This window comes from Salmo trutta, chromosome 13 (genome assembly GCF_901001165.1).
Source record: "Salmo trutta chromosome 13, fSalTru1.1, whole genome shotgun sequence".
Classification (NCBI taxonomy): domain Eukaryota; kingdom Metazoa; phylum Chordata; class Actinopteri; order Salmoniformes; family Salmonidae; genus Salmo; species Salmo trutta.
Genome location: NC_042969.1, coordinates 45,760,917 through 45,776,812, shown reverse-complemented (window position 1 = coordinate 45,776,812; position 15,896 = coordinate 45,760,917). Strand labels below are relative to the sequence as shown.

Below are 15,896 nucleotides of genomic sequence, written 5' to 3'. Positions count from 1 at the left end.
ATTGCAATCCAGATGCACTGGCCAGCTTTATGATGCCGTTCTTAGCAAAAAGTCCAGCAACTAAGTCAAACGACATGTTCAAAGGTATACGTATGAAATTATTATGAGGAGAAAACCAGTGCCTAAAGTCCAAATCAAACCAAGTATATTTCCATGTGTGTGAACACTGGAATTAGAATGCATGGAAGTGACCAAGAGAAGACTGGCAGCGAGCATCAACGGCTTAAGGCGTCAAACTAGGTAAGTCTATTTTTCTTGAGTCTATGCAGAGCAATGCCGGTAAAATAAGCGTATAAATGGCGTGAGTCGTTTTGAGATGATCTTGTGCTAAGTAGACTAGCAAAATATGTAGTTTAAAATGTGTTCGTCTGTAAGCTACGGTTTCAGTCAAATAGGCTATATGTTAAACAATTGCAGCCTACCTGTTTTTGATTGCATATACAGTGCATTCGGAAAATATTCAGACCCCTTTTTCCACGTTAAGTTATAGCCTTATTCTAAAATGGATTAAATAAAACATTTTCCTTGTCTAAACACAACCAATAATGAGAAAGTGAAAACATGTTTTCGTAATTGTTTGCAAATTGATGAAATATAAAAAACAAACCTTATTTAAGTATTCAGACCCATTGCTACTGTATGAGACTCAATTGAGCTCAGGTGAATCCTGTTTCCATTGCCCATCCTTGATGTTTCTACAACTTGATTGGAGTCCACCTGTAGTAAGTTCAATGATTGGACATGATTTAGGAAAGTACACACCTGTCTATGTAAGGTCCAACAGTTGACAGTGCATGTAAGAGCAAAATCCAAGCTATGAGGTTGAAGGTATTGTCCGTATAGCTCCAAGACACAGATCTGGGGAAGGGTACCAAAACATTTATGCAGCATTGAAGGTCCCCAAGAACACAGTGGCCTCCGTCATTCTTAAATTGAAGTTTGTAACCAAGACTTCCTAGAGCTGGCCGCCAGTCCAAATTTTATATATATTATATGTATGTATATATGGGTTGGTTATGTAGGCTTCTAATATGATTAAATTATGTTTATATTAAAAACCAAAGTCTTACAGAATTCCTGTCATTCCAATAAATGTTTACCCCTTTATCTTCAAGAATATGACTTGGAAGTATAGATTAGGTGGACTGTTTTAGCTGAGCATGACCCCAAAACTAAGGACTTATTATCCAGCCCTACTCTGTTATTTATGATTTTGTTGTCATGGAGGACTGATTTGGCTCATTGATTCAAGTTGAAAAATAAATGCTGTGCTCATGGAATGGCATACTTTGATCGCTGCTGAAAAGTGCAATTTACATGTGAAAAATGAAGGCCCCATGCTTTGTTTGCTACAGGCCTATTGTTTACCTTTTTGTTGTTGACACTGATATCTTGATCATTTGCAGCTGTTTAAAGGGCAAATCCACAGATTGAAACAATAACAAAACTGTCGCCTGCATCTTTTTTTATTAAAAACCTGAGGGATGGGCCTGGAGAAATGTACGAAAAAGAAAAAAAAAAAAAAATGAAAATGAAATGTATGAATTCACTACTGTAAGTCGCTCTGGATAAGAGCGTCTGCTAAATGACGTAAATGTAAATGTCACCACTCTCAGATTAATAGACAGAGCTATGGATGCAAGGACTGACCATCCATGATATCAACGTTATTGTTTTAACCATGTTATGAGGCTATACAGTGTTTGTTTATATTTATAATGTTTACAAACATTGGAGAAAAGCAAGCTTATATTTTGGGTTCTCATGGAGTGACAGTTGAACTAAGCTCATGAGGCATTTATAAGTTATATTCTTCAAGAATCAATGGATATATATATATGGATGTAGAAACTACAGATTGGTCATTTAAGTTGATCAAAAGTCAGCGAGTTTGAGCATGTGTCCATTAGGCCTATGTTTTTTTTTTTAGCAGCAGCATCAATTAGATTGAGCGATAAAAGCCCCAATTTTATTCCGTAGGCTGGGTTCCGCACTATGCAGCTGTTGCAAAAGCGCATTTTTCACTGGTTTCAAAAACAATGATTGATAGGCAGCTTAAACTTCTTGAATTCAACCATTATTGGGTTCAAATACACATTTAGATTTGTGAACAGCCATCCACAACAACCACAATCCGTAAGGGGCAAATAGCTGAATGAGCGCAGCAGTGTGATTTACCTACATAATACTCTGAGTTGGTAGGACATAAGGTGAGTCAAAAGGAACATGCAACAATGATATACAATGGTTACATAGCGAACTAATATAAATGTTTCAATGGATTCCCATGACAATGAAATTGGAATATGCAGCTTGGTGTGTGTCTCGCACACAAATGTTGTGGTCAAGGACAAATACGCGCGAACCATTGCGTAATTATGCAGCGCACAAGGACCCACATTTTTGTGCCAAGGCGACCAACCGATGGAAATTAATTGGCAATCCCGGACAAAAAAAATAAAACATTTGTTGAATGAATACGCTTCTTGAATGTGCCAATGCAGCATCCAGTGGCAGAATGAGAATGCATAAACTCCACCTAAAACATCTGCGCTCGCCATTAGGTGCGCTTGGGAACTGTAGTCTCATGAGGTGTAGCCACCGCTTCCCGTAAATGATTAGTTATTTTTCTTGAACTACATTTCCCGTTCCAGTAACACAGCAGCTGCCTTGAAGAGCAGCTTTATAAGTAAATTGTTTTTCCGTCGCCACTGATCGGGCTCGGCTGGCTGACAAGGAGACACAGGTATTTGTCAACGAGATTATCCTTTTTTTTCTCACTTATTTTTTCAAATGTTTATACATACAATATTTTATAATCGGGGGACTATGTTAATATTTTATAGATCGACATTTTGCATACTGACGTTTTAGAAAACCTAAACGTTTTGCGTATAGTAGCCTAGTACTGAAAGGTTGATTTGTTAATTGCCTTAATCGGGTTTCGCCAAAGCGTCTATACAATATTCTATGATTTTAAGATATTTGAGGATGCTTGTTGTGCAACGATGCTCAGGCTGTATAGCTCTCAGCCCGAAGCAGTGTACTATGACACGGGGCTCGTGATGAAATGGTTGTTTTCCCGTTTATAACAGGGTTGTAGAGTTTCCATATAAATACAGAGTCGGACAAATTGATAAATCGTGTGACGTCACCATGAAGTTGGCCTTCATAATGTCCTCAAATAATGTTTAAATTAAAATGGCCACATCGCCATAATATTGAATCATCCGATGATGTTCAGTATCCCCCAACCCTATATATAAAAAATAAATAAATCCACAACTCCCTTCTGTTGTTGTAATATTTTGGAAGAGGAAGCAGCAGGGAATCTGGCACATGAGCTGCAAAAAGGTTTGGAAATAGATAACCCTTTGAAATATAATTCCCCCCTTACAATTGGCCCCTCTGCAACATCTGTATGTCTTTGGGACAGTATCACTGTTAACGGGTATTGCCACTGCCTCAAATGCACTCTGCATCACCAGTTTCATTACTGTGCTATCCAATACATTTGAGCATTTCTGAGTCATCCTTCTCACTCCCTCACCACATACCAGGCAGCCTAGAAGGCTAATGTATAGGATGGGATCATTGTACCTGTCCTTAAGTGGAAAATACCTTATTTGATGATGAGGTGCTGACCATTTCAACAAACACCTGACAAGTGCCTCCAAGCAACCAAACGGAACTTTTAGTGTTAATAACAATGCTGATTGTCTGTAGTCATCCATGTTTTCATACATGACACCACTTGTCCTGTTGTTCCATATCAATTAGTTGAAAACAAAGCACAGCGAGGAAACGCCAGTCAGCTCCTATGTTGGTGAAAGAAGATGAAAGAGCATGATTTGGGAAAGGATTACCTGGTACCTGGGCCTGTGTACCGGGCCGTGCAGAGCAGAGACATTTTACCAGGCACAGAGGTCACCCCATACGATCTCACCAAGGTCCAGGTGAGTCTGTGTGGTGGTATTTTAATGTTTGTGATGATCTATTATCATAATGGCCAGGTTGAATGACATGTTCAGTTTCTTTCTCATTAGGTCCTATGCCTGTAAATGCTTGCTTTCTCTGTGTATAGGTTTCTTTCTCTGCATAACTCAGTCTGGGTGTGTTTGAGTAATTGCAATAAAAGATGATTGATTAGTTTGATAAGCACATGCCAATTTTCACAGCTATTTTGCTAATTTGGTTTCTGCATCCAAGTTGTCAAGCACCCACTGTCTTTTGTATGGCATAAGGGTAATGGGCCTGACGTTGAAATAGTTGTGGGACTGGGAGAGCTGTAGAATTGTGCTGAGTCAGCTAAATATCCTCCCATCCTTCAAATATCACAAGTATTGGCGGTTGGATTGATCCTATTCAGAACGTAGTCCTTTCTCAAGCCTAGTTCTGTCCCAACAAGTCTGTGGCACAAGTCCACCCTACTCGAGAACATGATTCATTATTGCATTTTATTGTCATGAACTGTTATTCATAGTCATCCTATTTTTCTTTTAAATGTTGGAAACTTTTAGTGGGGCCAGTGGCTCTTCTTGCTCTTTGCAGAGTGGACCACTGTGACAAGGACCTATGGCAGTTCCCTGTTAAAATAGAGGAACAGCTGTTTTGTTGCTCCAAGTGGTGCTCAACCCTTTGTGTTTGTGTGTTTTTGTCAACCCCTCCCTCCTCTTTCCCTGTCAGTGTTAGTCAGCAGGATAGGAGAGGGGTTTCTCTTATTTTTTTGTTTTTCATGAAAATATATTTTTTGTTCAGTCTTTTTTAAAATTCTAAACCAAATTTTTCTCCTTCTCCATCCTCAACCACACTAGACCCCTCAACATGTTTGCCAGTATATTATTTGTTATTTTCCATCTCTAGCAGACCCCACATCCTCCTGCTGCCTGGCTTCAATTGTTTACATAACTTTGACCCTCCCACTTACAGCCTCACTGGCAGTGGCAGCCTATAGCACGTTTGCTTCCTGTGATGCGGGGGACTAATAGGCACCGTATTGGCTTGATGGCTGTGTTTGTGCAATGTGAGAATAGAAACGTGAGCAGGGGGTGATTGGGAAGGGGAGGGGCAGGCACACACGTGCTGAGAAGCGCTGTGGAGAAGATCAGAAACAGGCAATGTGCCACCTTCATTCAGACTTAAATACAGCCTCTCATACAAGGTACAGTTTTTTTCCTGACAGGCCATTGTCTACACTTCGTATGCCTCCGGACATTGAGGTTATTTAAGCTGGTCATGCCCCCTCTTTCTAGATCTCCTTGTGCACTTCCTCATGTTAGGCGTATGTTATCAGATTTACAAGAGTGGGTACTGGGTAGGTATTTCCTTGGCTAATGGGCCCTAGACACTTCCTCCACTGCTACAACATTCTTCAACCCTGTTCCTATTTTATACCATTTAGTAAAAAAAAAATTGTATTTTTGTTGTTACTATTGTAAAGTGTCTTGGATCCATTAAAAGTGCTATATAAACCCCACATACAGTGCCTTGGGAAAGTATTCAGACCCCTTGAATTTCAACACATTTTGATAGGTTACAGCCTTATTTGAAAATGGATTAAATTGTTGAAAATGCAAAAACTGGTTTTGATAAATTTTTGCTGAAATATTACATTTACATAAGTATTCATACCGTTTACTCAGTACTTTGTTAAAGCACCTTTGGCAGCGATTACAGCCTCGAGTCTTCTTGGGTATGACGCAAGAAGCATGGCACACCTGTATTTGGGGAGTTTCTCCCATTCTTCTCTGCAGATCCTCTCAAGCTCTGTCAGGTTGGATCGGGAGCGTTGCTGCACAGCTATTTTCAGTTCTCTCCAGAGATTTTCGATCTGGTTCAAGTTCGGGCTCTCACTGGGCTACTCAAGGTCATTCAAAGACTTGTCCCGAAGCCACTCTTGTGTTGTCTTGGTTGTGTGCTCAGGGGCGTTGTTGTCTTTGAAGGTGAACCTTTGCCCCAGTCTAATGTCCTGAGCGCTCTGGAGCACGTTTTCATCAAGGATCTCTCTGTGCTTTGCTCCGTTCATCTTTGCCTCGATCCTGACTAGTCTCCCAGTCCCTGCTGCTGAAAAACATCCCCACAGCATGATTTTTTTATTTATTTTATTTTTATTTAACCTTTATTTAACCAGGTAGGCAAGTTGAGAACAAGTTCTCATTTACAATTGCGACCTGGCCAAGATAAAGCAAAGCAGTTCGACAACATACAACAACACAGAGTTACACATGGAGTAAAACAACATACAATCAATGATGCAGTAGAAAAAAAATAAGACTATATACAATGTGAGCAAATGATGTGAGAATAAGGGAGGTAAAGGCAAAAAATGCCATGGTGGCAAAGTAAATAAAGTATAGCAAGAAAAACACAGGAATGGTAGATTTGTAGTTTGAAGAAAATAAATAAAATAAATAAATACAGTAGGGGAAGAGGTAGTAGTTTGGGTAAAATTATAGATGGGCTATGTACAGGTGCAGTGATCTGTGAGCTGCTCTGACAGCTGGTGCTTAAAGCTAGTGAGGGAGATAAGTGTTTCCAGTTTCAGAGATTTTTGTAGTTCGTTCCAGTCATTGGCAGCAGAGAACTGGAAGGAGAGACGACCAAAGGAGGAGTTGGCTTTAGGGGTGACCAGAGAGATATACCTGCTGGAGCGCGTGCTACGAGTGGGTGCTGCTATGGTGACCAGTGAGCGGAGATAAGGGGGGACTTTACCTAGCAGGGTCTTGTAGATGACCTGGAGCCAATGTGTTTGGCGACGATTATGAAGCGAAGGCCAGCCAACGAGAGCGTACAGGTCGCAGTGGTGGGTAGTATATGGGGCTTTGGTGACAAAACGGATGGCACTGTGATAGACTGCATCCAGCTTGTTGAGTAGGGTATTGGAGGCTATTTTGTAAATGACATCGCCGAAGTCGAGGATTGGTAGGATGGTCAGTTTTACGAGGGTATGTTTGGCAGCATGAGTGAAGGATGCTTTGTTGCGAAATAGGAAGCCAATTCTAGATTTCACTTTGGATTGGAGATGATTGATGTGAGTCTGGAAGGAGAGTTTACAGTCTAACCAGACACCTACGTATTTGTAGTTGTCCACAAATTCTAAGTTAGAACCGTCCAGAGAAGTTATGCTGGACGGGCGGGCAGGTGCAGGCAGCGATCGGTTGAAGAGCATGCATTTAGTTTTACTTGTGTTTAGGAGCAGTTGGAGACCAAGGAAGGAGAGTTGAATGGCATTGAAGCTCGTCTGGAGGGTTGTTAACACAGTGTCCAAAGAAGGGCCAGAAGTATACAGAATGGTGTCGTCTGCGTAGAGGTGGATCAGAGATTCACCAGCAGCAAGAGCGTCATCATTTATGTATACAGAGAAAAGAGTTGGCCCAAGAATTGAACCCTGTGGTACCCCCATAGAGATGCTGCCACCACCTTGCTTCACCGTAGGGATGGTGCCAGGTTTCCTCCAGACGTGATGCTTGGCATTCAGGCCAAAGAGTTCAATCTTGGTTTCATCAGACCAGAGAATCTTTTCTCATGGTCTAAGATTCTTCAAATGCCTTTTGGCAAACTCAAAGCGGGCTGTCGTGTCTTTTACGGAGGAGTGGCTTCTGTCTGGCTACTCTACCATAAAGGCCTAATTGGTGGAGTGCTGCAGAGATGGTTGTCTGTCTGGATGGTTCTCCCATCTCCACAGAGGAACACTGGAGCTCCGTCAGAGTGACCATCGGGTTCTTTTCCACCTCCCTGACCAAGGCCCCTTTCCCCCGATTGCTCAGTTTGGACTGGCGGACAGCTCTAGGAAGACTCTTGGTGGTTACAAACTTCTTCCATTTAAGAATGATGGAGGCCACTGTGTTCTTGGAGACCTTCAATGCTGCAACATTTTTTTGGTACCCTTCCCCAGATCTGTGCCTCAACACAATCCTGTCTCGGAGCTCTACGGACAATTCCTTCAACCTCATGGCTTGGTTTTTGCTTTGATATGCACTGTCAACTGTGGGACCTTGTATAGACAGGTGTGTGCCTTTCCAAATCATGTCCAATCAATTAAATGTACCACAGGTGGACTCCAATCAAGTTGTAGAAACATCTCAAGGATGATTAATGAAAACAGGATGCACCTGAGATCAATTTCGAGTCTCATATATATATATATATATATATATTAAAAAAATTGCAACATTTCTTAACTTGTTTTTTGCTGTGCCATTATGGGGTATTCTGTGTAGATGGATGAGGAAATGTTTTTAATGAATCCATTTTAGAATACGGCTGGTAATGTAACAAAATGTGGGAAAAATAAATGAGTCTGAATACAGTTGAAGTCAGAAGTTTACATACACGTTAGCCAAATACATTTAAACTAAATTTTTCACAATTCCTGACATTTAATCAGAGTAATAATTCCCTGTCTTAGGTCAGTCAGGCTACCTCTGGTGAGCACATGGAGGGCTGTGCGGCCCCCCAAAGAAATGCCACCCCACACCATGACTGACCCACCGCCAAACCGGTCATGCTGGAGGATGTTGCAGGCAGCAGAACGTTCTCCACGGCGTCTCCAGACTCTGTCACGTCTGTCACATGTGCTCAGTGTGAACCTGCTTTCATCTGTGAAGAGCACAGGGCGCCAGTGGCGAATTTGCCAATCTTGGTGTTCTCTGGCAAATGCCAAACGTCCTGCTCGGTGTTGGGCTGTAAGCACAACCCCCACCTGTGGACATCGGACCCTCATACCACCCTCATGGAGTCTGTTTCTGACCGTTTGAGCAGACACATGCACATTTGTGGCCTGCTGGAGGTCATTTTGCAGGGCTCTGGGAGTGCTCCTCCTGCCCCTCCTTGCACAAAGGCGGAGGTAGCGGTCCTGCTGCTGGGTTGTTGCCCTCCTACGACCTCCTCCACGTCTCCTGATGTAGTGGCCTGTCTCCTGGTAGCGCCTCCATGCTTTGGACACTACGCTGACAGACACAGCAAACCTTCTTGCCACAGCTCGCATTGATGTGCCATCCTGGATGAGCTGCACTACCTGAGCCACTTGTGTGGGTTGTAGACTCCATCTCATGCTACCACTAGAGTGAAAGCACCGCCAGCATTCAAAAGTGACCAAAACATCAGCCAGGAAGCATAGGAACTGAGACGTGGTCTGTGGTCACCACCTGCAGAACCACTCCTTTATTGGGGGTGTCTTGCTAATTGCCTATAATTACCACCTGTTGTCTATTCTATTTGCACAACAGCATGTGAAATTTATTGTCAATCAGTGTTGCTTCCTAAGTGGACAGTTTGATTTCACAGAAGTGTGATTGACTTGGAGTTACATTGTGTTTAAGTGTTCCCTATTTTTTGGAGCAGTGTAGATACTTTTGTATCAATTTCCCATCTTCACAAGGTTCTTTGCTGTTGTTCTGAGATAGATTTGCACTTTTCGCACCAAAGTACGTTCATCTCTAGAAGACAGAACGCTTCTCCTTCCTGAGCGGTATGACGGCTGCGTGGTCCCATGGTGTTTATACTTGCGCACTATTGTTTGTACAGATGAACGTGGTACCTTCAGGCATTTGGAAATTGCTCCCAAGGATGAACCAGACATATGGAGGTCTACAATTATTTTTCTGAGGTCTTGGCTGATTTCTTTTGATTTCCCCATGATGTCAAGCAAAGAGGCACTGAGTTTGAAGGTAGGCCTTGAAATACATCCACAGGTACACCTCCAATTGACTCAAATTATGTCAATTAGCCTAACAGAAGCTTCTAAAGCCATGACATAATTTTCTGGAATTTTCCAAGCTGTTTAAAGGCACAGTCAACTTAGTGTATGTAAACTTCTGACCCACTGGAATTGTGATACAGTGAATTATAAGTGAAATAATCTGTCAGTAAACAATTGTTGGAAAAATGACTTGTGTCATGCACAAAGTAGATGTCCTAACCGACTCGCCAAAACTATAGTTTGTTAACAAGAAATTTGTGGTGGTTGAAAATCAAGTTTTAATGACGCCAACCTAAGTGTATGTAAACTTCCGACTTCAACTGTACTTTCCAAAGGCACTGTGTGTGTGTGTGTGTGTGTGTGTGTGTTTATATATTTATTGCAGTGGCGGTGCATCACTGCTAAATGCGTATTGGAAACACTGTCATGTATTATTACTAATGTAATTTACTAATTAAAGGAATTTTCAGACTACAGTGTTTGTAAAGGGAAACTCGAGTCAAATCTTGCAAACAATCCATATTCTACAATAATTTATCCTAATCTTAAAAATGACCTCTATCTGCTTTCTTGCTCCCTCCTCTGAGCAGTGTGTGCTGACGTCTTTGCTGTGCCTCAGTCGTTCCCCATGCCTCCTCTGTGACAGAATTACTCAATCAGGGCTGAGTCATACCTCAGCTGACGCAAGACATTACCCGTTTGTCTGCTGGTATAAAGAACAGTTGTGCAAGAGTTACATACTGCCTCATCACATTTGATACATGACATGTATTTTAGTGATTGTGTGTTTTGTGAGATGTACTGTCCTCGTATGGCTGACTTCAGCACGTGTGCCTCACGCTCGGCCGAGCTCATTGTTGTCCTCTTGCTCTCTGCCTGCTTGAATGACCTCTGCTTGGCCGCTTTGGAGGCGGTTCTTACCCCAACTCAAAAGTAGTGTGTATCGCGACTCTAAGGACACAGACGATTTATGCTTTTCACCACCGGGAATGGTAAGGGTGGAAACCGATCTGTTAAAATTGATAAATGACAAACTGCATACTTGAATTAGTTAGGAAAGATATACAGGGGTTGAAGGCGAGCCTCGAGATGAATGACGGAAAAGCTGCGACAATGGAGATAGAAAAAAAACACGCTGAAACGGATGTCAAGCTATAAGATTGAAATGGACGTTAATGAACTTAAAAAGGAGAACATCTTTCTGAGAGAAGCCTTACTTGGGGCTCCTGAGTGGCACAGCGGTCTAAGGTACTGCATCTCAGTGCAAGAGGCGTCACTACAGTACCTGGTTCGAATCCAGGCTTCGGGGTCCCATAGGGTGGCGCCCAATTTGCCACGGTAGGCCGTCATTGTAAATAAGAATTCGTTCTTAACTGACTTGCTTAGTTAAATAAAGGTTCAATAAATAAAAAATGACACACAATCTAGATCCATGAGAGAAAATCTGGTACTTACTGGTATCCAAGAGAAAGAAGTTCCCGGCGGTGTAGTTAGTTCCTCCTTACAGCGCTTTAGATCCCACGCGAAGCTGTCACCAAAATCCAACTTGAACCTGTACACCGTATCATTTCTCTAATGATAAAATAATGGTTAAAAGACTTGCTGGCATTATAATAGGCATTTCCCAAAGGAAATTGCAGAACTGCGCAAAGTTCTGTACCCAATCTTCAATGATAATACATTAAAAGGGAAATGTGTAGCTCTCGTAGTCGATAAACTGTATATTGATAACCAAATGTTCGAGACACAGACTACTCCATGGCTATTCTAAATATTACAAAGTTCCCATAGAGGATTCTAATTATGGAACACTCAATATTAGCCATGGTCGGGATTGTAATAAAAAAATAGATTTAGAAAAGCAATAAAATACAACAATTTAACTAAATAAACTACAACTACACTATACCATTCTAGGTAGGGAATGTTGGAAAATAAATAGTATTAGACTTTCCATTTATAGTATTTTATGAATTGATAAGACAGCATTAGAAGAAAGGATAATTAGCAAAATGATACATCTTCAAATATAAGGAACTGGAACACAAAAGTACTGAATCAACATGGAAGAGATAAAACACAGAGGACACAGTATGTGGGTATGTGCAGGAGTAGTGTGATGGAAGGTGGGGTGTTTGGAAAAGTCTGCAGTTGGGTGAGTGAAAAAGGATAGTGGTTGCAAATCCCAGAGCCCATGTGTGTTTGTGAGCAGGGGTTATGAGTGCTTTCAATTTTGTGCAGATGTGGGATATACATTTTAAAATATATTATAAATGTAGTTGATTTATTTATTGGCCTATCATGATGGAACAACCCTATACCTGAGCGACCCATACGCTAACGAGAAGTCCTTAGTAGCCTATACGCAGCCAAATCAGAAAGATGAATGTGTCACAGACCTACTAAAGCAGCACCGTCCCCTCAAGATTGTGAGCCTGCCTGGCAGGGTTGGTCCTGCAAAGCCAAATCCCCCTGATGGGAGAGCATAATATACAAGGAAATTCTCAAAGCTGCTAATGAGAACCTTGAAGACCTTGTACCTAGCTGGTGGAGATTCCGGTGGGGTGTCCCCACCCAGGCAGTGGCAGTGCTGGCAACACTAGCTGCAGTAACCAATGGGGAGGGGGTCACACTCAGACAATCAGAGAGGGGGCATATTATTGTGGCCCTGGTGGCATAAAATCATCAAAGGTCTGACAACACAGAGATGCTTGGGAATATGGTCACAACGGGGGACCCGTTTTTGCTAAATTTTTCATGTCTGTGTATGCATTCGTAAATCAAGTCCTTTCTTCAGTTGGACTCTGGGATGGAGCATCTGATTGTATGGTTGTTTGTGGGGGAAAGGTGTGTGTGTGTGTGTGTGTGTGTGTGTGTGTGTGTGTGTGTGTGTGTGTGTGTGTGTGTGTGTGTGTGTGTGTGTGTGTGTGTGTGTGTGTGTGTGTGTGTGTGTGTGTGTGTGTGTGTGTGTGTGTGTGTGTGTGTGTGTGTGTCTGTGTCCCACAACTGTTACTAGGGAGTGAAGATGTAAGGGACAATATAGGATGAATCACAATAATTGTTTGCAAAAATAATAATTGCTTGCCAAAATGTAATTTTTGTAATGGCAATCCTGGTAAGAGGTAACAATCCTTTGCATGAACTACCTACATTATTACAAATGTGAATTATGGAAATGAAGATAAGCAGGATTTTTTTTTAAATATATAAACTCAGGAAAAAAAAGAAACGTCGTCACTGTCAACCGCGTTTATTTTCAGCAAACTTAACGTGTAAAAATGTGTATTAACATAACAAGATTCAACAACTGAGACATAAACTGAACAAGTTCCACAGACATGTGACTAACAGAAATGGAATAATGTGTCCCTGAACAAAGGGGGGGGGGGGGTCAAAATCAAAAGTATCAGTCAGTATCTGGTGTGGCCACCAGCTGCATTAAGTACTGCAGTGCATCTCCTCTTCATGGACTGCATCAGATTTGCCAGTTCTTGCTGTGAGATGTTACCCCACTCTTCCTCCATGGCACTTGCAAGTTCCCGGACATTTCTGGGGGAAATGGCCCTAGCCCTCACCCTCCAATCCAACAGGTCCCAGACATGCTCAGTGGGATTGAGATCCGGGCTCTTCGCTGGCCATGGCAGAACACTGACATTCCTGTTTTGTAGGAAATCACACACAGAATGAGCAGTATGGCTGTTACACTTGTTACAAATGATGGCGTCACCCATGATTGACCAAACAATATTTTGAAAGAGGAAGTAAAGTACTTTAAGCATATGATATTTTTTCCTATTAATAATGTAAAATTAACAGCTGTACAGAAAGACACTCATGTGAAGGCCAAATTTACAGGGTAGGAACTTCTTGATGCAATTAAAGACTTTAAGTTCTGGAAAACTCCAGGGCTGGATGGCAAACCAGTGGAAGTATACCAAACCTTTTTTATATATACTCAGAGGACCGTTATTACCATGTTTTAACCTCCTATATAAATGGTAGATTATCGGACACTTAACAAGAAGGTCTGATTTCATTATTACTGAAACAGGATCCAAGTGGTAGTTATAAAGATCCAGTCCATTTAAAAAATTGGAGGCCTCTTACACCAGTTCAATTCACTTCAATTCTAGCAAATTGCATAGTGCATAGAATTAAAAAGGTATTGTTGGATATTATTAATCCTAATCAGACAGATTTTTTACATGGACGATACATTGGAGATAATATAAGTACTGGAGTTTATATATAAATGCCTGGAATATTTCCATTTTGGAGAATCTCTTATAAAATGGGTTAAAGTTAAGTATAGTAACCCTAGGTGTAAAATAGTAAATAATGAATACATCGCAGGAAGTTTTACATTGTCGAGGAGTAAAACAAGGTTGTCCACTATCGGCATATCTATTTATTATTGCCATCAAAATTAGCTGTTAAAATCAGATCCAACAATAATATTCAGGGATTAGAAATCCAGGGCTTAAATTATGAGTGTATTACAGTGGTTCCTCCTTTAAAAGTTGCAAATTTGCACCGCTGGATTTAGAGGTATCCAGCGTCATGGCTTCACTGGTCCAGACCACCACAAGGGGGAGTTAGAGCACTCATTATGCCGCAAGGTTTTTATATGACTAATCATATCGAGTGGTTCCAATGACAAATTTTGACGTGAGCCACCCTTGCCTTGTCATTCTTCAACAAAGATGGCTGACAAAACATTACGGTGGAACCAGATGTAGGTTATATCCTCATAACGAGTCAAGCAAAAAATGTACAATTGAGAGGAATATGTTAGTTAATGTAGAGACAAACATTTGTGCATATTTTTTTGTACTTAACTTGCTAAATAGCGATTTTCATAAATTAACTTATCTGACTAGCTAACATTAGGCAGCTAGCTAGTGTTAGGATAATTAATGTGTTTTAGGGACTCCTGAGAACCAGCAAACCAGGCTGTCGTCTTGTGAAACAGAGAATGTAAAGAATCTAGCTAGCTAAAGCATTTACTGCAAATTGAATGTATAATTGTGTAAGCTTTCCTTGCAATGCAGCTGAAGTAACATAGCTAGCTAACTATTTACTTGCTTATTGTGTAGTGGAGGATAAAAATAACTGTATGCCTATGGATGTGTAGCCGATCTGTGTGTGAACCTCAGCTATCATAGTTGTTGTATAAACTTCAAGTCTGAATGGCATTAATGAAGCCTATGGATAGAGTAGAATATAGTAACTTTATTGTGCCAAGGATGCAAGTCCTATATACATGTACTGTAGTTATTACCATGCATGAGATTCCCACATTGTAGCCTGTACATTGAATATATTCACTGATCATGTACTCTTCCTTGGCAAATAAAGGTGCGGTTCAGGTATGACTCTCTAAGACATTCTTTTTCAGGTGTATCAAACTCCATTATTTGAATGATGCTGTGTCAGCATGTATGTATGTATGTATGTATTACAATTATACACTTCAACAGTGTTTACCACTCCTGCCCCTGGGACATCAATGATTACACATTGTAAGTAACTATGCAATAAACTAGAAACATGATTTAAGTAAAGGCTGATTTTTTATTTATATGTTCAGAAAAACAGTACACTACACTTCCTATGCATATCTAACTCCCTTCATCTGCATTAATCTGAGGACACAGGATAGATGTAGTATTTCAATGAGATACTTAATTTCAACCAGTGGAGAATGTGAAACGCTTTATTGAAAGTTCATTATCCAGGTCTTATAAATACATGTTCAATCTGTACTTCAATGCACATATGGTGTGCATTATAAAATGAGGAAGAAAGAGGTGTAGAAGAGGGAAAGGGGTAAGAACAGAGGCAGACAGCATATGATTAATGAATTACAGTGCTACCCTAATATTCTCTGTTCATCACAATTGCGGTGTCTCCTAACCAGCCTTGGGCCCTCAGTTGGCTCGACGGTTATCTTAAGAGCGGGTGAGGTGGCGATGACGGGACTGACTTCCTCTCACATCAAAACATACCTTCAGACGAGTGACAGATGGATAGAGAGAGAGCATGATTAAGCCTTGTTTTTTAAATTCTACCACATTCAGTCATCATCAGCAGGTGAAATGCAAAACTGACCTTGGATCATTAACTCTGGGACTACTAGATCTTTCTGTATTTCAATGTAAAGCATCTTTAATAATACTTCCTGTTGACCCGACCA

The 15,896-nt window shown here is 41.1% G+C and overlaps 1 protein-coding gene across 6 annotated transcripts in view; it reads left to right on the top strand.

Moving 5' to 3' along the window:
- Window positions 1–2,674: 2,674 nt before the first annotated feature.
- The window catches only part of LOC115205844 (multidrug resistance-associated protein 5-like), an 83,893-nt gene continuing 70,671 nt past the window's right edge, over window positions 2,675–15,896 (top strand). For all 6 annotated transcript variants that reach the window (XM_029772218.1, XM_029772219.1, XM_029772215.1 and 3 more), the window contains exons 1-2: window positions 2,675–2,746; window positions 3,781–3,956. In XM_029772218.1, coding sequence (XP_029628078.1) covers window positions 3,837–3,956 — 120 coding nt within the window. In that variant the 5' untranslated portion in view covers window positions 2,675–2,746; window positions 3,781–3,836. The remainder of the gene's footprint in view (window positions 2,747–3,780; window positions 3,957–15,896) is intronic.